At 44.5% G+C, this 23351-nt stretch overlaps 1 protein-coding gene across 4 annotated transcripts in view; it reads left to right on the top strand.

The window, feature by feature from the left end:
• The window catches only part of SGSM3 (small G protein signaling modulator 3), a 28505-nt gene continuing 5154 nt past the window's right edge, over positions 1–23351 (top strand). Inside the window, exons 1-17 of one of the 4 annotated variants that reach the window (XM_083859409.1) lie at positions 1–69; positions 768–817; positions 7319–7514; positions 9633–9718; positions 10981–11066; positions 12233–12299; positions 13705–13916; positions 14055–14162; positions 14969–15112; positions 15483–15678; positions 15897–16042; positions 16910–17137; positions 18018–18072; positions 21571–21698; positions 22001–22156; positions 22664–22718; positions 23138–23187. In XM_083859409.1, the coding sequence (XP_083715535.1) occupies positions 9712–9718; positions 10981–11066; positions 12233–12299; positions 13705–13916; positions 14055–14162; positions 14969–15112; positions 15483–15678; positions 15897–16042; positions 16910–17137; positions 18018–18072; positions 21571–21698; positions 22001–22156; positions 22664–22718; positions 23138–23187 (1638 nt within the window). In that variant the 5' untranslated portion in view covers positions 1–69; positions 768–817; positions 7319–7514; positions 9633–9711. The remainder of the gene's footprint in view (positions 70–767; positions 818–7318; positions 7515–9632; positions 9719–10980; positions 11067–12232; positions 12300–13704; positions 13917–14054; positions 14163–14968; positions 15113–15482; positions 15679–15896; positions 16043–16909; positions 17138–18017; positions 18073–21570; positions 21699–22000; positions 22157–22663; positions 22719–23137; positions 23188–23351) is intronic. The other 3 variants (XM_083859408.1, XM_083859411.1, XM_083859410.1) reach the window with 3 other exon arrangements.

Genomic DNA, 23351 nt, shown 5'->3' on the forward strand with positions numbered 1-23351 from the left:
CGGGGCGGGGCGGGGCGGGGCGGCCGCCCTGGGGGAGTGCGCTGGCGGCAGCGGATGGGCGCCGGACAGGTGCGTGCCTCTGCCCTCTGGGGCTCTCAGCCCTGCACCCTCCCCGTGCCGGGGGCGCTCCTCAGAGCTGTTGCGCCACCCGTGCGGCGCCCCGCTACCCTGCTTGCCCCCGGGGGCGGAGCGGGGCCGAGGCCGGCGCTGCTGGGCTGTGTGTGGGGCGGGGGAGGCGCGGCCGCGGCTCCGCTCGCCGGGCCGGAGCGGGGAGAGGCCCCGGCCCGAGGAGGCTCCGCGCACCCGCCGCGCTGACGCACGGCCCGGCTCCGGGAGTGACTCACCCCGTGCTTCTCCGTCGGGGCTGCCCGGGGCACGTTCTTCCTGCGCCCCGCTTCCCCCGGCTGCGCTCCCAGTGCTCCCCGGGACGTGCCTTTCCTCTGACCTGCCTCTTTTCCTGCCCGCGGCTGCAGCTCCCGGGGATCCTGCTCTGCCATACTCCTCTGCTCTCCACGCCTGCGCCCTTTCGGAGGTGCCCTGGAGAAGTCTGTCTCCTGTCTGGCTGGGGGGAAGGAACAGTCGCGAAACATAAATGGAAATATGGCAGCATCCTCTAGGCGATGGGCGCAAATAGACGAGCCGCAGGCCTTGTCATTGTCAGCTATAATAAATGTTAGAAGGAGAGCAGGACACAGATGTGATTCTTCGTACCTGGTGATGTAAATCCAAGGAAGCAAAGAGTCACGCGGATTTAAATCTCGTTGCAGGCAGTGGCTGTGGGCTCCGGGACCGCTCTTGATGTCTCTTCACAGAACTGGTAAGGGCGGGACAAAAAAATTTTAAAAATTCCTGTGTGTGGCTTTGCTTCCTTCCTAATTTTTTGCGAGATGCCTGAATTTAAGCTTTTCCTTCTAAACAAACCAGTTTCAGTGTTGGTGGGTGGGGATTTTGTGTGATCTCATAGCTTCCTACTTCGTGATGTCTCAGCTCTACTCTGCGTGGCTTGCTGTGATTTTTTTAAATATCTTTTTTTAAGGGGGGAAATGGGAATAAAGGAAGAGTGCCTTGAGGAAATGGAGGATCCTTTACTGCAAATAGATGGGAGAGCGAAGCAGTCTTACTGGAGTTAAGATCAGTGGGTTTTTAGTAGTGCAAGGCTGGATCTTAAAATCACTCAAGAAGGAACTGTCAGCCTAGCAGGAGTGGGGCACTGCTACGCTTCTGCTGAGCTGTTGATCAGGATACAGTGGTTTGCTGGATAATCTGAATTCTAGAATAGTTTTTCAGCTGCTATGGAGTCTGGAGTGGTGGCCTGGAAAGAAACAGACACAGGAGCAAAATTAAATTTCGTTATTTATTTTTGGATCCACGCAATGGGTGTGTGACTCTCTCTATGCAGGAACAAAGGCTGAATTCCTACTCTGGAGAATTCACAAAGTAAGAGGGAAGGAAGAGGGTGAGAGGAGGCATGACATGTAATTAAAGAGGTCAGGGTGGGGACTACTTATGTCATGTTAATACAATATTTATTCTGTATTTAACAGATTTGAATGACAAATGCTGCCTATTTTAATTCCCGTTTATGATAATATTTTGATAATGGGGTTTGATATTCTTAGGGAGATGTCAATCATAGTGACTCTTCTTCTGAAGACGAATGAAGGGAATTCCTGAGGGGCAGCAGAGAGGAAGGGCATATTTCTGTAGGAATTGCACTGGTCAGGGAATGATAGAATTGAAGTGAGGAAAGTACTGCACGCTTGCTCGGGACTGAAATAATTCTCTAGTTTTAGACGTTTCTGCTAATGTTGTTTAGGTTTCTCTTATTTGCTGTGCTTTTAAGCTGTCACTTGCCCACAAGATGGGATCTTTTGCCAATCTCAGTGTTCTAAAGAACCTTGACAATCTTAGAAGATAGGCAATAATCAAAATATTTGGCTTTTAAAAATTAATGTGTCTTACCTAAGGTGACATGGTAACAGTAGAGATCTGTGTGAGAGCTGCCAGTCTTATCCCATTCTTGGTGAATTAATTTGTGTGTTGCAAAATTTTAGTATTTGGGATGCTTTGACAAAGAAATTGGTGATACCATGTTTGAGGCAATAACTGTTTTGGAATTGGTTGGAATGATGCCTCTTCCTGGCTGTTAATTGCAAACTTCTCACCAACACATCAGAAGTAACAAAAACTTTAAAAAAAATAAATCCTAAGGAGTATTGCAACTTTATCTGCAGTGGTAAAGTTAGTTAAGGTGCTTTATATTTTGGTGTATATGGTCCTAGAGCTCTTCTAGCTAAATCAGCAGTGACCCTTGCTGGTGATCTGTATCACACTGGTCATTCTAGATCCTACTGTAATTCAAATGGATAAGATACAGAGAAGTTGCAACTGTCCAGTAGGAGGATGTAAACAAGCAGCTTTGTTCTGCGTTGTGAGTGTGGTGTTCTGTGTGTCCCTTAAAGAGATGGAGAGGTTTTGGTATTTCAGGTTTGTATCCTCGGCCACACGAAGACTTGCCTAAACTTCTTTCTCTGCCACTTTTTTATCCCAGGGTCAGGGGTTTTGGAACATAAAGCTTACACAGGCTCAGTATCTGGAAATGCTGGGGGAAATCTCACTTGTCAGCAGTGTTACTGTTGACATTGGGTAGGGAAGAAAAGGATGTTGTCTTGCCACATTTGTTTTGCCTTTGAGAAAAATCTCAATTTTTTTTTAAACTGGAGCGCAAGCAGTTACATTGGTAACAGAGCAATTTTGTTTCTGACTTAAGGAAAACACCCTGAAAGAAATGCAAACAAGCTTGTTTTATGAGATAGTTGAAGAGAAGAGAATATATTGGTATTAGTATGACTATGAGAACTGTTGTTACTGCCCAGTAAGTGCTGGCTGGGAAGTATTTGATGATTCAGAGATGAGAGAGGAAGTCTGTAACCTGACAGTCCATTTTTCTCTGGAGAAGAGATCTTCCTGATCCCCAGAATCAGGAAATATCAGAGGTTTTGTCTTGTTTTGTTACAAATGTTAACAATCATTGTATATTCTACTTTTTTTGCTCTTAAGTGATCTGTGCATATAAATTTCTGCAGGAGCAAGATCTAAGTAATCCAACATGACATGCTAGATAAGAGCTTTGTAAACAGTCCTGAGAGGTGCTTTGAGTGTTACTAACCTCTTCAGAAAGTTGAGTCCTGTAAAGACAGAGCCCTGAAGGAAAAAAGTTTTGAATGCTGTGGGATGTACTTGCCTTAAAAGCCATTTTCTGCAGCCAAATGAAGTGAGACCTGCTCAGAGTCCCGTGAAGTGAATCTGACTTTTTTTGCACGTACTGGAGCACACAGTGACGGAACAGAGCTACCGGAGAGTGACCTGAAATGAGCCTTTCATGTGCCTCACCAAGCTAACAGCAAACTGTGACAGCAAAACCTCTGCAAATCCTGTGAGATCCTGTCGAGGAAGGGCTGATGTTCCATTGTCACTGGGAGCAATAGGATGAAACGAGCTTGAGAATCAAACTTCCACCTGTGTGAGCCTGCAGGGCTGGTAATGGAGGCAGCCTCAGATGGCACTGCTTGTCACCTCTCAGGACAGGAGTGTGATATAAAAGACTTCATACTACCTGACTCTAAGTAACTGTCAGTTCAGTTTAGCCTTTCTTTGACTGGTGCAGCCCCACATCTCTAACAGAAATATTTTCTTTCAAGTTTCTGTATTCAAATGAAACTGGACAGTTGTGATTGCTTTCCACGGACATAAATAGTTTGCAGTCTTGCAATGGATCAGAAGGTAAACAGCTCTTCTGAAAATTTTTCTGGAAAACAAATTTCTGTGGAGTTCTGCAGAAGTGCCCTGGTCCTGCACTGCGCTTATTTGGGTGAAGATGCCCATTTATTGTGCAGTACTTGACCCTCATGGAAGATATGTTTAGACACTAATCATAAATCTTTGGTTTATATTTGCATAGTGGTGTTTAACATAGAATTGCCTTTACCCTAAGCCTTAGGGTGACTGCAGGCCTGCCTTTTTTGGCACATACAGATTTTCTTGCTTCTGTGTCGGAAGCAAGGAGAATTTTACTGTGCAGTGAGAGTGAACACCATGCTAGTTTGTATCCTGGTCTCTTTTTCTAACTTCATTTGATGCAGATAGAAAACCCTAAAAACTGTTGTTCCTGTACTTGACTGTAATCTTCCTGTGTGAGTTGCAAGGAGCACTCTCTATTCCTGTCACATATCTTCTCACTACTCCAAGAACTGGAGTACCAGGAAAGGGGAAATCCTTCCTTTGATCCCAAGGGTCTTGGCTAACAAGACGTTCAGCACAGAGGTGCAGTTCATGCTTAGCTGGCATGCTGTTTGCTTTGGAGCCAGGCAAATAAAAGGCAGTTCTGCTCTGGAAATAAAATATCTGTTGATGTGTAGGAATATCTGCATTCTGCATAAGTAGGCGTTCCATAGGGGTGTTTCTGAGACAAGTTTGACACATTGAACTGTGGTCAGGAAGTCCATCTGTGTTCTGTCTGTCCAAGGCATAAGTGGTAAGAAGCAGGATTCCACTTTTTCACATCCTCATTTTCAAAATGGAGATGCAATGGGAACAAAACTGCAAGTTACTAGTTTTGTTCTTTTTGTGTAAACTGACCATGATTCAACAACTTCAGCTCCACTGAGGCACTCTCTGTCATTGCAGCAGGCATTGCTGAACACCAAGCAGGGCAAGGAGCACAGCTGTTGTGTGAAAGTACCTTTTAGTTACGTTTCTGCACAGAATTACATTTCCAATGAGGGCAGGAATCTACAAGGTGCTTTATGGCAGGAGACACAGAGTTACAGTTTACTTTTCGCTGTCTCTGTTGTTCTAATAGTGCCCTGAGGCAGCTGGGAGAAAATACTTTGCACTGCCACATTCCTGCTGTCAGTGTGTGATCCCAGTTGATGCCTGAGCTGCACTGGAGTCCTGGGTCATGCCTCTGCAGGCAGTGGCATAACCTGTCAGCAGCTTGCCTGCCTGCCTGGCTCTGCAAGCCTCTCCCTTGCTGCTCTCCAGGTCTTTCACCCTCCTTTGAGACCTGCCCTAGGCTTTTGGTGCATCTCTGGTTCACTTCCTGTGCTACAAGAAATGGGCTGAGGGCAGTTAAAGTTCCCAGCTCGTCATTCCCAGTTATGTTGTAGAGAGGAAGGCTGAAGGCCACCTCAGCACTTCCAGCCTGCATTTGTATGTGTTGCTTAACACAGTGTAAGGCTGGTCATGATTTGTAGGACTCAGACAGAAAGTTTGGGATGAGCCAGGTTCACTAACACCATATTGACTCCTTAACCAATACCTGCATCAGTGTCTGTGTGGGATTCCACATTTTTTACAAAGCTGGAGTGTTAGGGTGTGAGGGACAGGATCTCTCTGCATCGTCTGCCCCTTGGTCAGGTGTGTGGCTGTGCTTTGCTCTCTGCATCGTCTGCCCCTTGGTCAGGTGTGTGGCTGTGCTTTGCTCCCTTTTGTATTTGTTTGTGAAGCTGGAGTTCTCTTCTGTCTCTGTGTGCAAAGCAAATATTGACTTGTGGACTAATGGCATTTGCCGCTCCAGGATATGCCTTTGCCTCACCTGAGGGAGACACTGATCGGGGAAGGGAAGGAAGGCCAAGGGCATCCTGCTGGGAGTTTCCTTGGACATTTAATTGAGCAAATCAAGATTATGATTTGGAAAACATAAGTTTTCCGCTTGTGAGAAGACAAAATTGAACTGCCTGGTTCAGTGCAGAGCTTTTGTCTTATTTCTGAGAGAGAGAGATGTTAAATTGGACACAATCTACTTGGGATTTCAAAAGCTGAACTGGAAGAGGCTCCTAGAACTACACCTACCTGCATAGCCTCCTGATGGATACTGTTACTTTCAATCACTTCTTTCTCTTCCAAAACTTTTTTTCTTAATAAAGGAAGAGAATAGAGAACAGTGGAAACCAGCTGACAATCCAGAGGTGGAAGTGGGATTTACTGCATACACTGTTGCTTTCTGTTCAGTAAGCATAAAGGAAAACAGAGTTTTTCCCATGCTAGCTTGCTGTCAGAAGGGGTGTTTTAACTGTTAGAACAGAGGTGCAATTCTTATAGCAGTGAATGAAAATTATTCTAGAAAGAATTGTTATGCTTTTTCTGCTCCTTCTGATGATTCTCAGTGGAGGTTCCTGCATAGTTACTGGTTGTAAAGTTTTCAGGATACAAAAACATTGCTTGGTTAAATGTTTGTTTTCTGCACAGTCTGCTAGAGGTATGCTGCCTTTTTGGTGGATTTTTTTTTTTTTTTTTTTTTTTTTTTTTTTTTTTTTTTTTTTCCAAAATCAGTGGGGGAAGAACACTCCTGAGAAGGAGTTTCTGTCCCAAAATAAAGGTTCTACTGAAAGGCTCCAGATGGTGTCATTTCGTGCTTAGTACATCCAGGCACTACCACCATAGGCTTAGGTGGATATCACGTGGCAAAAGAGGCCAAGTAGGTGAAATACAGGCAGCAGGAGATTGCTATCTGGTGTTTGCCAGGAGACAGGTAATTGAAATCTCTCATACTACAGGTGTGGGGAAGAGGCTGTGTCCAGGGGAGGCACAATATTTCCAAGTGGAAGTAAATTTGCAGGACTCCTTTGCAAACATCAATTTCTAAAGGACACCTGCACGAGAAAATAAACTATATGGACATAATCCTGCATGGTGTGTGTTTGCAAATCCAACAGAGATGTTACAGGTGGAGCTCTTCAAATGGCTGTACCTGATGCTGACTGTGGGCTTCCCTTGCAGGCTTCTTTTTCAGGTACATCACACCTGGAATCAATGGTGGTGATTTATTTTGGACTCTGAATTCAAAAAGTCAATCTATGATTTGTACTATTTGCCTAATAGGTGCTATGTGCATTTTAGCAAAAAACACATTTCTTTCAAAATACGAAGACTACCTGTTGTGTGACCAAAATTGCTTCATATAAGAAACTTAAATTGCCTTTAAACATGGGAAATGCTCCTTAATGTGTGGATGAAACTAGTTTTAATTTTGTAGTACTGACAGTTTGGGAGTTGCCATTAATATTTGTTGGATCTGATGTGTTTTTTCCTTTGCATTTCTTACTGTTGCTTTATTTCAGAAGTGTGTACATTGCAAATAACACAGCTATTTCACAGGTGTGGTTTCATAAGCTCTGTGGAGCCCCTTTTGTTACTTGCTATCTCCTAGCTAAGAGAGCTTGAGAGTTGCTTTAGGTTTATATTCCTCAGTCAAAGGAAAGACCTTACTATGTCAATCCCACGTACCAATTATCCTCCTCCTCCTGGCTTGCACTAGGTGGTGCCTGGCTGTGTCAGGGAACATTCTTCCCAGTTCCTGTGATGCTGGAAGGGCTGGCTCAGTGGCCTCAGCACCTTCTCTTGGAGACACCTGGTTCTGAGGGCAGTGCACAGGGCAGTGTCTCCATGTGCCACAGGAGGAGCCTTCCCTTGGTGTGATTCCTGCCCTTCTGCACAACCATGCCAGCAGCAAGGTGAGCCTCACACTCTCTCTGGGCTCTGTCTCAGATAGGTGCCTGCAGGAAGGTTTCAATGAGAATCGGGGCAGGAAAAACCTGCCTGCCAAGTTCAGTGCTCTAATGTCAGGGATAGGAGAGCAGGCAGGGGAGTGACACTAAACACTCCCAGCAAGGCAGAGGCAAAGAGAGGGTGTTCCATCTGCTACACCTATCCTGGCACAAAGGGAGACTTACTCAGCACTCTCCTGCCCTGTTGCCAAGCACTGTGGTTAATACCCTTATTATGTGGTTTTTTTCTCAGCCACATGCCTGGCACTCTGGCCTGACTCCTCCACAGCAGGTTGGCTCAGCAGTGGTTGTGCATGCAATGAAGGTTAATAATGGCTGAGGGGAATCTCTGCTCGCAGTCTCGAGATACTGAGGATGGATTTGAAGCACAGGCAATGAGAAACATGGCAGATGTACTGACTTGCATTCCTGATAAAAGCCATTGGAAACAGGGTTAACTGGGCTGAGAGAAGGTAGGGGAGAAGGACAGAGGAGAGAAGGGGAGAAGCCTATGTTGCAGGCTTAGGAACAGAGCCGCCATCTTGCAAGGCAGTGAAAAAAGTGTCAAAATACATTCACAGCAATGTTGAAAGGGAAGTAAGTAATGTCAGCCAGTTTACATTCTTGGGGTGCATGGTCTGTGCATTCCCATGTAACGAGCATGCAGATGCTCATTTTGTAAGTGTTGTTATGTCTTCAACTGCTAAGAGAAGAGTTGGTGCTAAGGGAACAAATGGGACTAGAGTGTAGGAAAGAACAGAAAAACATTTACAGAACTAGTAGACATTCAACTGACCGTCCTGTGGACTACATTACTTCTCAGAAACAAAAGCTGAATTTTATTTTTTTTTCGTTTGTGATTCTTTTTGCCCTAAGAGTTGGTGTCAGAATGGATCAGAGTGTCTGTTCATCCATGCTGGCCTTTCTCAGGCAGAGAGCTATTTAAATCTGTAAGGAGGAAACCTTATCATTTGTATTCCCAGACACAGATTTTTTTTTTTTTTAATGCTTTTGAAGTGTTTTATAGCTACTTATCTTGGAGTGCTGTATCAAGTTGCTTCCTGGCTGCAAGTGCTCACTGGAAAGTTCACTGAGATGCAAAGACAATATAGGCTTGTACTAATCAACACTGTGAAACAACTTGGATAGGGCCTGTGGGCTGAATCCCTGGGGTTTCTCCTTTTAGCAGCTTACAGTCATAAGTAGCTTTACTGAAAAGGGAAGCTGGAAAAGCCATCCTAGATGTGCAAATGTTAGTTTCCCCCAGATTCTTTCCCAAGGAAGTGTGAATGGCTGATCTATCCCAGCACTGGCTTTATCTGCTTGGTCGAGGTGGCTCTTGCTGTCTCGCACACACAAATCAAATGTTGGTATTAAAGTCCAGAATCTCTCTAATTACTGAACTATTCCATTTTTTTTCCTGGAAATCCCCATAGAAATCCCCACAAAATCTGCTGTTGACTAGTGTCAGGAAAGCAAGGAGGGGAGCTCTATCACTTGTTTTAGTTCAGAGGACCCTGGTTTGTGACTCATTGCAGAGGTACTTGATAGCATCTTGTCCACATCCACATACTTCAGGGAGTTGTATTCTGCAACCCTACATATTCTATTCATGTGCTTTGTGGTGCTGCTCCTAAAATCTCTTTTGGACTTATCACATCTAATGATACCCTCTTAAACCCTTTTCACCACTCCTGTCCTTCTCCATGGTCAACCATCATTCTTCAGAGAATGATGATGTATGGGATGTCTTCTTAGTTTATGTCATTAAGTACAGGACTCACAATATGCAATGGAAAAGGTGTTGAAAGCTGACTTGTTTTTTTGACATTCTTTCAACCAGCTGTGCTGTTACTTCCTCCAGAAATTTGGCAAATGACAGTGTGCTCTTTCTAGCCTAGTCAGTAGGTATGAAACCAAAAGGAAATTCCAGCCTCTGGAATGTGTTTCTTGTGGGGGCAGAACTTAAATACTAAGGAATTTAATTTTCACACAAGAAGGTTGTGCGTGAGGGGTCTGTCAGGCCCTCACCATGTTCTTAGATGCTAATTGAATTCTCTCACCACCCTTTTTTTCTTTTTATAGAAGGAGTGTAAGGTCTCACCTCTGCGGACAGCATTTCTGGACCTGCTGACACCTGCACCACTCAGCCTTGCCTAGTGCAATGTCAGGTGAGCACACAGAAATTGCCTTGGTATCTTCTCATTTGGTTACTTGCTCCATCTTCAGCTGAAACTTCATAACAAAGGTTTCTGATTTCAAGAGCCATTCTTTTCATGAACATACTTTCTCCTCAGATTCAAAGAGAGGAAACTTGGTCACCCAGCAGCCTTTTCACCCAGGGTAAACTCAGTTCCTTCTTTTACCAGGTAGAACCTTTTTCAGCCAGTGAACAGAGAGGAATGAAGTTGAAATCTGGTCTGCCTTCCCCATTTTTCCTTAAGATTTGCTTGATTCTGTTCTCCCACCCAAGATTTCCCCCAAAGTGAGTGGCTCACAATGACTGTGAGATTTTTGCTGTACAATGGTAGCTCTAGAACTGACAGAATGCTGAAGAATAACTGAAGTTCAGTTGTGGATTTCTGCGATACAAACTTTGCTAAAACTAGGTCTTCTTCTTCTTAGAGAAGCTAACTTTCCCACCCTGTACTTTTTTCTAAACCTTCCTTCCTGGTCCAGCTGGTTATTTCAGTGCAGATAAGCCTGAGGGAGACTATGCTTCAAGGCCAAGTAGACCTTTGTCTTGCTGATAGAACAGCAGAAGACTTGGGACTTGTTTATCTGCTTCAATTGCAAGACTTGGTGTCTGCTTGTATTCCAAGGGATGCTGTTCACTGGGACTCTAGCTGAGACTGGAAGGATGCTTGTCTTGGACACAAAAGAGCAAGATTATAGGCATACTTTCACTGCTGCAGCTCTCTATACATGGTCTGACAATATCCCAGCCCGCTGGGAAAAAAGGGAGCAGCTGAGCATCTTTCTGAGGGCTCTGATTTTCCATTCTGGTGTCTGAGTGACAGAGTTTCAGGGAACTCTGGAGTGCTGCTGGTGCTGGTCCATAGGAGGACTTTACTTCTGCAAAATAATATTTATTTGGTGGTGATAACCCTGGCTTGTTGCTGATCACACAGTTTTTCCAAGCAGGTAAGTGATCGTATGATGCCATGGAACTATTTCTCTTCCCTAAAAATTGCTTTCTTAGAGGAAACTCCATTTGGCCCGTTTGCCTCTTTTGCTCAATAAAAAGAAACAAAACCATCTGAAATTACTGTCTTCCCTGATGAAGTTGGAGCTGTCTCAGTGTTTAGAGTAGCAGTAGCAACAAACTAATGAGTGAGTCCTTCCCATGCTGGAACAGTCTATATGGAGTGTATATCTTCCAAGGGTGTTCTTCCAGGTTTTCACTGTTATGTGTTGATCTCTTTCTGTTTAGGCCATTACACTCCCTCTGCTGGGGGTCCGTTCTCAGCACTCACACCCAGCATTTGGCCTCAGGACATACTGGCAAAATACACACAGGTACAATGTGGGGCAGGGTGGGGATGTTCTCTGGCTCTGCAAAAGTAGAGGGAACATGGTGTTTTCTGGTAGTCTCTGAAAGCCACAGGGAAAAGGAGGGAGAGGTGCACTTTTCCTCCAATGCTTTGGTTGTGGACTTCACATGTTTTGTGGTTGCATCATGGCTCTTGCAAGAAGATCTTGCAGAGCACAAAGAAACTTCTGTGAATTATTTCCTGGCTGTTTTGCAACTATTGCTCCACTGTAAAATGCTGACTCCCTCAGGGAACCTCTGTCATCATCAAGCTACTCTGGATGGCTTGTGCATGGCAGGAAATGCTAGTCTCAAGCTTGTCACCATGTGGGTAGAGCAGGAAGGAAGGAAGCAGCTGTGGAGTTTTGTAATTTAGCCACAGTGTTTGCTGAAAGCAGATTAAAGCTTTCTGTGGAGATGTGTGGGCAGTACTTCTTGGGTGCTGCTCGAGTGCAGTGCTTGCAAGAGTCCCCACAGGATGTCCAGGTGGGCTTGTAGGAAAGGGGAGAGAGCAGTAGAATTTTACTCCTGAAAAAAGCCTGGAGGTAATCTCCACCATGTATCACCCAGTATGCCCCAATGCTAACCATGAGCACAGTTGAGGACGGTTGAGATCTGGGTCATGGACCTTAAGTTTCTTTGGCCTATAATTTGGACTTGCATCACAAGTGCAAATCCCAGTTTTGCCTGCTGTCTTTCAAAGGAAATTTGAGAGCAACAGGCAGGAGATGGAGTGGTGCAGGGAGCTGAATTTGCAGTGTGTGTGCAGAGGTAACAGGAAGGATGGCTGTGTATTAGTGATGCAGACAGTAGAGCCCACTTTAGCTGGTTTGTGTATATTCCTCAGTCAATGAGGAGGGCTGCATGTCACTCCAGGTGGGCAGTTCTGATCTCGATAAGATGCTGAGCTCAGGTCCTGCTGGGAAAATCTGTATAGTTTTTTTTCCCTGGCGAAGTGAAAATGGGAATGGCAGGCAACATCTCCTCAGCTGGGAATTGTGGTGGGAGGCTTTAAAAATCAACGGACAAGGGGTCTAGTTGCTCAAAGGGCACAGAGCGGGCAGTGGTGGGATGAGGCAATATCTATGTCTCTGTTTGGTTATTCGATGATAAACTGCTGAAAATGTCTGTTTGCCTTCTTCACGTCTCCCAGAAAGAAGAATCCGTTGAGCAGTCAGAGTTCCGCTATGATGAATTTGGTTTCCGAGTTGACAAGGAAGGTAAAACCAGTCCCGTCCCTCCCACTTACATTGTGTCCAGCCCTTCCCATGCTTTCAGGTGTAGCAGGATTTTGCAACCATTCCGTGCTAAGTCTTGTCTACCCAACTGTTTCTGTATCCTGCCATTTGTAATCAAGTGCATTAGATGTGCTGGCCTTATGGAAGTCTAGAGCATAGACTATGCAGCAGTCATTTCCTTCCCCTTATGTTGTGCCATGGAGAAGAGGGAGAAAAGTTGAGGAGTTACCATTTCCATTAGCAGCTGCATTCTGGAGAAGGGCAACTTTCCCAGTTCAAAGTGGGATCTCCGTTTGTTCTGTAGCACTGCAAGGGTGCATAGCAGGCACAGTGAAATGCACTGTCTGCTGAAAAACTCATGGCCAAGGTGAGTTGTTGTATGTTCTGCCCACCTCAGCATCTCAGCAAAGTGTGGGGCAAATTGTAGGGGAAAAACCTACATCCTAGTTTTTCTGCAAGCTATGGAGGCAGGCTACCAAATAGAAGGAGGCATGGAGTGCTGTTGAAGCTGAGCATTGAACTACAACATCTGGCTGCCTTAGCAAAGCGGAAGAGAAAGGAGTGGGAGATGGAGGGATTGTTTCATGTGCTCTGGGGGTCATTCCTAGGACTCAGGCTATGTAATTTAAGGGCAGAAGTGGTTTGCATGTGTACCCTGAAGCACCTTGAGTCACAGAGGATCCTCTTTGAAGCAATTACCTGAAGATGAGGACAGAACACAGTAATTTTTTTTTCAGCCAGAACATGTGATAGACCTGTTAATTATAAAATCAGCAGAAAGATTTGGAGTGCATCGTTGGGATGTATTATATGATGATGGACAGAGTGCCTTATGGCAAACTTGTCTTTGTGCTAAAGTATTGATTTTAGGAAGCCAGCCTCAGGTTAAGGTCCTTGCTCATTGTGAATTTGGAAGTGTCCTTATTAAAGTATTTTTGGCGATTAAATATCCTGAAAGTTAACATTTTGCACCATTTTACTTCCATGACCATATAGCTTCTGCTTTCCAGCTCTGAGGCTTGCTATGCTTTTGCCAGGCTGATTTACAGATCCTTACAAAACCCAGCAGGATGTCTGCTTCCAGGATCTTGCTAAATTCCAGCCACACTGTGCTATCTAAATCATGAATAAGTAGAGACTAGAAGCCTGCTGACAGCTTCTTAGTTCTCAAGGTTCCAAGCCTTTTGCTTATGACCATAAAATTTGCTGCATGGAGTAGGCAGTTAGAAACCAACCTTTCCCTTTCCGTGCTCTGACTGGAAGATATGAATGTTTTGAATGTGCTTTTTTCAGATGGCCATCCTACTCCCTGCCCTGCCATGTGTTCATTTCCTTTCCTGTTCCCTTTCTCACTTGTCTCTATTCCTTTCTCTTCCCTTTGCTGAAGCAGATGGTGCTGAGCCGACCTACAGCAAGCTTCTGGGAGTCCCACTGACAGAGGAGCCACAGCAGAGGCTCAAGTGGCAGGCTCATCTGGAATTCACACACAACCATGATGTGGGTGATCTCACCTGGGACAAAATTGAAGTCACCCTGCCACGTTCAGACAAGCTGCGTTCTCTGGTGCTGGCTGGCATCCCACATAGTATGAGACCACAGGTGAGAATGCTGCCTGTTCTGTGCAGGCACTCCTGTCTGGAGTAAGAGATCATGGAATGGGATCTCTTGGTTGAGAGGGTGCCAGGCTTTCTGTGGCTGACTGAGTGACTTCTGTCTCTGTTCACCCTATCCCCCCAGCTGTGGATGCGCCTTTCAGGGGCTTTGCAGAAGAAGAGGAATTCAGAGATGTCATATCGAGATATTGTGAAAAACAGCTCTAACGATGAAACCATTGCTGCCAAACAGGTAGGAGATACTTCCTAGTGCTGAGTGGGAAGAAGGGCAAGATTTGCTGTGTGAGGTAGATGGAATATCTACCTGACACCTGCAGCAGGGGCAGTTGAGAGGGTGTGTGGTTAAATCCTGCTAAAGCTTAATCCTGTGGGGCATATTTCTCCTCTGTTTTGTTGGAATAGCAGTTGTTTAGCTCTGCTCTTTCCCAGGACAGCAGGAAAAGGGTTTGATCCATGCAACTTGCAGACTAGAAAAATGCTGCAGTTGCATCTTAGCAAATGTCCTCATACTCACTGAGGGAAGGGAAGGGTGAAAGGCTGACAGATGCACCTCTGTTGAGGTCATGGCAGCTGCTTTCATGGCTTGTCTTTGTTCTCTTGAATGCAAAGTTTCCGAACACCAGCAAAACTATTAAAGGGTGTTTTCCCTCTTCCTTTGACCTCACGGATTTGGCCAGGTTGTCGGTTTTTCTCTGGAATATGTTTATTGAGAAGCCATACTTGACATCCAAGCAGATGTAATTCCCAGCTAGTGTATGTTTCCTATTGTCAGTGGTGAAACTAGGGTCTGAGTTTAGACAATTATTTCTAGACGTGCGGCAAGCCACTGTCTGCACTGGCATTTTCCCACATGTCAGTGGAGGCTGTTAAACTGACCCCAGGTACTTGGACTGGGACACCTTCTTTGATGCCTGAGGACTTTTGGCCAGGTGTAAGGAGGCAGAGTTCCCTGAGACAGAGGCTGGGAGTGCAGAGAGCTGAAGGCAGTTTTTCAGATGCTGCAAGATGACTCTGTCTTTGTTTATGGCTGCCTGACAGATTGAAAAGGACTTGCTACGCACAATGCCCAGCAATGCCTGCTTCTCCAACATGAACAGCATCGGGGTGCCACGGCTGCGCAGGATACTACGGGGACTTGCCTGGCTCTACCCAGACATTGGATATTGTCAGGGCACTGGCATGGTAACCTGCTTTCAGAGTGTGTTTGATACAAATCAGTTTGTCTCCAGTTGCTACACCAGAGCGAATGATTTGAGGTAGTGCTGTCAGATACTGTGGTCTCCAGATGAGCTGAAGAAAAATCCCTTCCACCTGGAATACTTTTCATAAGGAAGGGAGAGCAGAGTAGCACCACACATCCAAAGATATGGCAGACCATCTTTTGGGGAGAGATTATACTGAGGAGAAATCTCTTCAGTGGAGGCTGCAGTAGACCTCCTGCAGAAGGAAGATTTTTGTCACCTAGATACTGATCCATCTCTCTATGTGAAAAAGTGGGGAAAGAGTTCTACTCTTCTTAGAACATGCAGTTTTTCTTCCTTCAAAATCCTAGGTGGCTGCCTCTCTGCTGCTCTTCTTGGAGGAGGAAGATGCCTTCTGGATGATGTGTGCTATCATTGAGGAATTGGTTCCTGCCTCCTACTTCAGCACCACCCTTATGGGCGTGCAGACAGACCAGCGTGTACTGCGGCAGCTCATCGTGCAGTACTTGCCCCACCTGGACAAGGTGCTTCAGGAGCACGACATCGGTAAAAGTGTGGCCTAGAAATTTCTTACCAGGGTGACGTGCAGAACAAACAGTATTGTTCTTTTTTCACAGAGGGGAGAGCATCAGGGAGAGGAGCAAACCTCCTGAGGTTTGCTGACCCTGGAGGGCAAGGCATGGAGGAAAGCCCTTAGGAGAGTCCACCTTCACTGGTTGACTGACTTCCTCTGTTGTGATTATTTTCCATGTCTTTGTTCACAGAGCTCTCCTTAATCACCTTGCACTGGTTCCTCACCGCTTTCGCTAGTGTTGTCCACATCAAGCTGCTGCTGCGTATTTGGGACCTCTTCTTCTACGAGGGCTCTCTGGTGCTGTTCCAAGTCACTTTGGGCATGCTAAGTATGAAGGTAATTTCCAACTCCTCTCCCTCCTTTATAGTACTTCAGTGTTTCATTCTGAGATTTTGGGGCAAGAAGCTTTTGTATCCACTTGCTGTGTGTGGTTTGGGTGTGTGTTAGGGAAGATGACTTCCTGCTGCCTTCAGAACTGGAAAAACTTCTAAGGTGCTTCACAAAAATTAGAGATCACTGTGCATACCTCATTTGTTGCCACATAATTTAACCTCATCAGCTGCCACCCTCTAATTTGTCTAGATCCTAACCTGAGGGTCCATCTTATCTAAACCTAAACTGAGATACCTCTTGATTTTTCACAATTGAGGGGGAAAGAGAAAGCCGAAGTCGTGATCATCTGGGAAGTTTTGGATGGCATTGTTTGAATGCTCTAAGAGATGATCATTGCTCTGACTGCATTTGATTTGGCTGGTCTGATATTTTCCTGTGTGAAGGGCAAGGGTGATCCTGCTGAGAGTAAGGGGAAGGTGGACGGCAGTTTGACATGGTAGGTGCTCTAGAGTGCAGCTCCTATCCTCTTATCCCTAGCAAGATCCCTGCTGTGACTGGTCCTAGTGGTTGGTGCAGAAGAGGTTTGAGTTTGGTTTTCCCCTGCTGATTTGATTTCATTTCAATGGTGAATGCTGTGATCCAAAAAAATGCTGACTAGAATTCTGGGAGGACCACGCAGTAGAGCAGTAAAAGATGCTGTTCTCCTCTCAAAAGTAGCTTGGACGTTTCCTGTTTAAGGTTTTTTAAATGAAATTTTTTAGTTGTATCTGCCCAGGTTGTATACTGAATGTAAAACTGCAGCTAGCATCCTCAGGAGCACAGCTGTCGTGTTCACCCCTCCAGGAAGCAAGAATGACTGTGTTGTTGCAGGAGGATGAGCTGATCCAGTCCGAGAACTCTGCCTCAATCTTCAACACACTGTCAGACATCCCGAGCCAGATTGAAGATGCGGATGTGTTGCTGCGAGAGGCCATGCGCGTGGCTGGCTCGCTGACGGACGTGGCAGTGGAGACCCAGCGCCGCAAACACCTGGCCTACCTCATTGCTGAGCAGGGGCAGCTGCTCAACTCCAGCACCACTGTCAACAATCTGTCCAAAGTGAGTGCACAGAGTTCCACTGCCTATGGTGCTCCCTTTTTACCATTCCTTATGTATTCCCACCCCATTATGGTTTGTGAACAAGAGGTCCTCCTGTTTGAGAAGATTTTTGGTTCTAGGATAATAAGTGAAAAAAATGTATTGGGAATTTCTATACCAATGAAATGCTGCCAGATCTGTCCTGGTTGATAAATCCCCAGATGAAAGGGATATTAGCATTGCTTGTAATTATCATTCATGAGAGTGATGATGAAATGTAACGCATTTCATTAATAGAAACTGAAAGAAACAACAGAAAGAAACAGCATATGCTTTTGGCAGAATTTGCTTGAAGCACACAGAGTGGGAACTGGATTTAATCCATTAGTAAGAAACTGATACACTAAAATTACCTTGGAAGGTAGAGTCAGAAAACAGCAGCAGCTGCTTTTAAGAAGCTGAATTAAAAATGCACCTGTGTTTAATCTTGGACTAAAATCTACAATTGTAGACAAGACACTCAGGCAATTCTGAAGTGTAATAGCTATCCACTTAGAAATTTATATATAATTACATGTGGAACTGCTTTTTACAACAAATAGAATTAGAGTTAAAATTATTTACATGGATGGTGGTTGATTCTTGAACTTCAATTATGGTTTTGTAATAAGTGAGATATAAATAACTGTTGCACGTAGAGCAGATGGAGCAGTAGAGCTGATTCAATGCGTTAGGACTAGAACAACTCCTGTCTAAAACTCCCAGTTCACTGGCCTGCCTCTTCTAGTGGATGCTGTCCGGACCCCTTGCCCAGAGCTGACTGGTGTGGAGGCTTGTTTTATTTTATTTCTGAAATCTATCCTAATGCATAGGCTTTATCTCTCTCTTTCATCTCCCACAGATTGTGCGGCGCAGGACTCAGCACAGGAAATCTGGCATCACCTCTCTGCTTTTTGGTAAGGACAATCCTGCACCTTTCATGGTGACTAAAGCAACTTAGGAAGGAGGGGAGCAGGCAAAGCAGGGAACAGAACATTGGGACAGAGAAGGGAGTCAGAACTGAAGGATGAGAGGGACGAAGCGCAGTTTACTACTTGCTTTCTTTGATTTAACCTCAGAAAGTAAATTTTAGGTTAGACAGTCCATGAATAGTGACCAACAGGAGGTGCAGCTCAGCCCACCTGTAATGTCCTTCTTGCACTGACCAACCGGTCAAACACATTTGCTGGCAGACCTTATGCAGTCCATAGGCTGGATGTGGTACTCTCTGGTCTTACTCTGCTCAGGTCAGGAACGTCTCTGAAGATGTGAGACAGGACAGGATATCTAGGATATCATCAAAATTATAAATTAAAGCATCATTATATTTCCCCTTACTTATTCTGAGAGTTGTGAATACTGTTGACTCTTAATTTTCTTCTTCTTCTTCTATGACTTATGAGCCAAGCCAACATATGTCCAGAAAGGGCACAGTCAGAATAGCTTTTGCAGGGGTTTAAGTGTAACTTATTTCTTGACTTCATAAGAGCCCTTTCTGCTGTAAGCCTCACAGTCATCACCTTACTTGAAATTGGCTAATCTTCTTGAAATTGCCACATGTCATCACAGGAATTGTTTTTCCGGAAGAAGACAACATATTGAATTCACAGGGCTCAAACAGTGTTCCTGTTGTGGTTGAAATGGCCTCAGTAAATCTAAAAATGGGCTTTGGTGGTCTTTCCAGAGAGGAGCTTTTCTGATTTTCTCCAGGAAGCTGATGCATTGTCACAGGCTTCCTACAAACACATACAGTATGTCACAGAAAAATTATGGTTAGAATACCCACGATACTGTAAAGTCAAGCATGCAGAAGTGAAGAAATGCAGGAAAGTTGCTGGTGCAACATAAACTCAGAGCTTTTGTATGTAATGTTATCATACAGTTAGTAGAGAGTGAACTTGCCTGGGAACTTGGCTGCCACACACATCTTTCTTGTGTCTCAGATAGTTTCCTTGACAGTTTAAATATTTTTATGAAAGTGGTAGTGAGTTATGTACATGCACAAAGATAAATTTTAAGTTCAAGCTTCAAAATATATCAGTGGTAGAACAGAGATAATTGATAGGGTTTTGTAATTTTAATGGGGCTTCTGTACAATGACCATCATGTGTTTTACCTAACAATATTCTTAGTATTTGAAATATTGGTTAAAACTGAGAAGTTCTCATCCTGCAGCAGTGGACCCAAATGGAAAAATTAGGCACAAGTGAGAGGAAGGAAAGCTTGTATGTGATAAATTCACTCTCTACTGGGATTTGACAATCAATCTTAAATGTAAAGTCTTCTGCCTCTGATAGTTACTGTTTAGAATTGGTACTTAGCCCTCATCTGGGAGGGAATGAGAACTTACCCAGAGCTTAATTCTTCTTCTTTAGAGTGAATTCAGATGTGGTAGTAAGTAACTCCTTGGGCAGGACTCATAGAATTATAGGAGCACTGTTTAGAAGAGACCTCTCAGTGTCTGTATTCCAATGTTTCCTGCTTGAAGCAGACTCTTACTTATGCTAGATCAGGGTGATCAGGGTATTCTGTAGTTGAGATTTACAATGCAGGAAAGAGAAAGAAATAACAAAAGATAATTTGGTGGAGAGCATAATGTGCAAGAGGTGTTTTCCTGTTGTGTGGACATTGCACCAAGAGAATGTAGAAGAGCTCATCCGGTGCAGAGCTGTGCAGCTTGTCAGTCTTTGCAGGCTCAAAGTAGAGCTTACTCACATGTGACTGATCATGCACTGGTTTCCTGTTTGGAAGTGTAGGCGTTGAAGTTTGAAAGTGTACATGTTGAGTGGCAGTGAGGTGAGTCTGGGGGACATGCCAGCTGCTTTCCTCTGTACCATGTCCACTCTAAGGTGGGACAGTATGGAACTTGCTTCCCGCATCTCCTGCTTGTGTTTGGTTAGGATTGATCTGAGTACAGAGGGAGGAGCATGGTATTTTGGCCAGATAAGACTGAGAGATGACAGAAAGAATCAATTATCTATGTAAATGAGGGCAACTCACAGAGGTAGTGTAGCTGTGGTTTAGTTTCTTTTCTAGTTGCATTCTGTTTTAGCAGCATGAAATTTCTGGGAATCCCAATGTCTACATGCTAACCTATCTGTACCTACCCCTGCATATAGAGGAGGAGATTTTGTTATTTTTTTATTGCTGGGGTTAACTATGCCCCACAGAGTCCAGAGGCAAAGTTCAGTTTTCTCTTAAGCTCTGTGTATCTGATGTATCTCAAATAATTTAATGTAGCAAATATAAAACAATTATAAAAATAATTTTATATCTAATTTTGTGCTTTTATTTATGTTCCTAAAGTTTGGGTCTTTTTAATTAGGATCACATGATATAAAAGATATTGTTAATCACTTTTCAATTAGCAGAATCTTAATGTATATATAGCTGTTGCAGCAATTATTCGTATTGTTTTCTATAATGCTGCTAGAAGATAAGCAGAGTGCTAATTTGCTAGCCAATTATTTACATGGCTCCTGAATAAAAGCTGTGTTTGTATAAACTTAGGAGTTCAGTGAAAAATACATTAATTTAAATGTTAATTTTTTAATCAAGCCACCACATCTTCAGTATATTATATAGGGAGCAAAAATAGATTTATGAAAGTAACCTTTGAATTTAATACAAAATTATTTTTTTAGAAAAAGAAGCAAAATGTTCCCAAACATCAAGTAGCCAGTATTTAAGGTATTCAGATACATTAACTGTCTAAAGAATCCATCCCATCAGGTATCTTTCTGGATAAGGTAATAGACATAGGCTGTCAAAACTCCTGGGGGTATAAATGATAGTTGAAAGATGCTTTGGTAACTTTTACTTTGGGTTCACGACCATTTCTGTACACCCCAAACATTTGAAGTCTGCCTCTTGGGGAGGTTGACTTCATGCCTCTTGTGGCTCTGACTTCATGACTGGCACAAGAAAGTGGGTTGTCTTGGTTTTTCAGATATTTCCCAAGACTCACTGAAGATTATACTCCCAGCCTGTGAGTTATACAAATATCAGAAGTAGTTCAACCAAAACCTAATGCAATTTCAAGAGAATTTCAGTTGAAGGGAATTATTGCAAGTTCCCCAGTCTTGCGTCCCACCTTTGATCTGACTATATGTTGTAGACACTTTACTCTAAAGTAGTACCTTGATATACTGAGTTTCCCAGACAGATCAAAGATGACATATTCCAGTTCCATATGTGGTTTGAAGTATAATCTCCTTAAAATTTGATGCAGTCAAATTGGTGTTTGCTATTTACGTTATTGAATAGATTGGCAATAAGTACCTACCTTAGTTTAGGTGCTTCTGATGTTAGGCTTTTTTGGTTTCTTCACAACCAGTAATTTCTAATGGTAATAAAAAATAAATGTACTTGCTTTCCTTCCTTCACCTTCCCTCTGGCTGCATGGGCTCCACCAGGGGATGATGATCTGGAGGCACTTAAAGCCAAGAACATCAAGCAGACAGAGCTGGTGGCTGACCTGCGTGAAGCCATTCTCCAGGTGGCACGGCACTTCCAGTGTGTGGATCCCAAGAACTGCATCATTGTGAGTGGAAACAGCCTGGATCTGCACTGCGGTGTGCTCCAGGCATGGGTTTTGAGTGTTCAACACAGGACAGGACTGTTCAAATGCTCCTGAAATGTGTGCTTGAGACAGAACATGCCAGTTGTAATAGCTGGAGGGTGAGGCTTGCTTAATCCATCTGTGGTGGAGGAGGGCTGTGCTGAGAGGTTGTGTGCTGGCTAAGAGCAGGAAAAAGTTTGGGAACTGCAGGCAAGCTTTGGCAGATAGCTGGGGGACACCTGTGGACTTCCATTCCTCTCTCCTCTCGTGTGCATGCCTGCTAGGATCTGACCCCAGACTACAGCATGGAGAGCCACCAGCAGGACCACGAGAACTATGTGGCCTGTTCCCGCAACCGGCGCCGCCGAGCCAAGGCACTGCTGGATTTTGAGCGCCACGATGACGATGAACTGGGCTTCCGCAAGAATGACATCATTACGGTCTGTCAGCCTGGGGACAGGCACCCACAGGACAAGCAGACCCAGCTTGTTTGGGGTGGGGGAGATAAGCTCAGAGCCTGGTTAGGGGCCCAAGAGAAGCAGCTGGTGCTCCTAGGGACTGCCCGGGGCTGCAGCAGTATGTGCCTGTGAGTGTTGTCCAGTGCATTGTTCTCACTTCCACCACAAAGTCCCTTTCCTGGCTACTGCACAGCTGTGCAAAAGATGGATTTGGTCCAACCCAAGTCTCAGTTTAATACTGCACAATGAATTGTGCTAAGACTGTAAAAGCATCCATTTGTGTTTAACTGTGAGCATCCTATCTGAAACTGGGGAGAAGAGGATGTTTGCAGTAGCTTTGTGCCCTTGAAGGCCCTGGGCCATGTGAGAACATTGGCAAAGCAGTTGAGAAGAAAGCCTGTCCTCATTGTGGACACACAAGCCAGGCAGCTGTACCCCTCCTGTCACTGCAACCTCTTCAACTGGTATTTTCCACTCCCTCTTTTTCAGATCATTTCCCAGAAGGATGAGCACTGTTGGGTGGGAGAGCTGAATGGACTGAGAGGTGAGAACAGGATGGGTTGCACTGGGAAGAGTAGGGCCAGATGCAGAGCATCCATTAATCTACAACATCTGCTCTGGCAGCAAAGGCTCTGCCAAGTACCCAGAGTATCTGCTGGGACAAAGGAAACATATGAGAGCAGTCATGCAGCAGTGACCTGGTTACTTTTGCAAATAGCAAGTTTAGGCTCCATCCTCCTGGCACAGGGTGGTTGGGTGCATGTCATCACTGCTGCATGTGGGTAGTGTCCTGCAACTGGCTTTCTTGTGCAGCTGCCTTAGTTACTGTGTTTTGGAGGCTGCTTGCTTCCTTCTTTGGGGGTGGGTCCTATGAACTCTGATTTATTGTCAGCTCCCACTGGGCTTTCTCTAAGGATTTCTCAGTACCTTTTTCAGGCTTATCTCTTTGTTCACTCTTTGTAGGTTGGTTTCCTGCAAAATTTGTGGAGATCTTGGATGAGCGGAGTAAAGAGGTACTTAAAAACCCCACAATTACCAAAAAACTTCACATTAAAAAAAAGAGTTACATCATAACTGAAAAAAACACAGTTGAAAAGAGTGATACATTTCCCTCCTTCAGTCTGTTTGCTTTCTCTGGCCATTTTGTGATGTGATCAAGCAGCTTATCTTCCTAAGC

The sequence above is a fragment of the Zosterops lateralis genome (genome assembly GCF_965231275.1).
Source record: "Zosterops lateralis genome assembly, chromosome: 4".
NCBI classification, from domain to species: Eukaryota; Metazoa; Chordata; class Aves; order Passeriformes; family Zosteropidae; genus Zosterops; species Zosterops lateralis.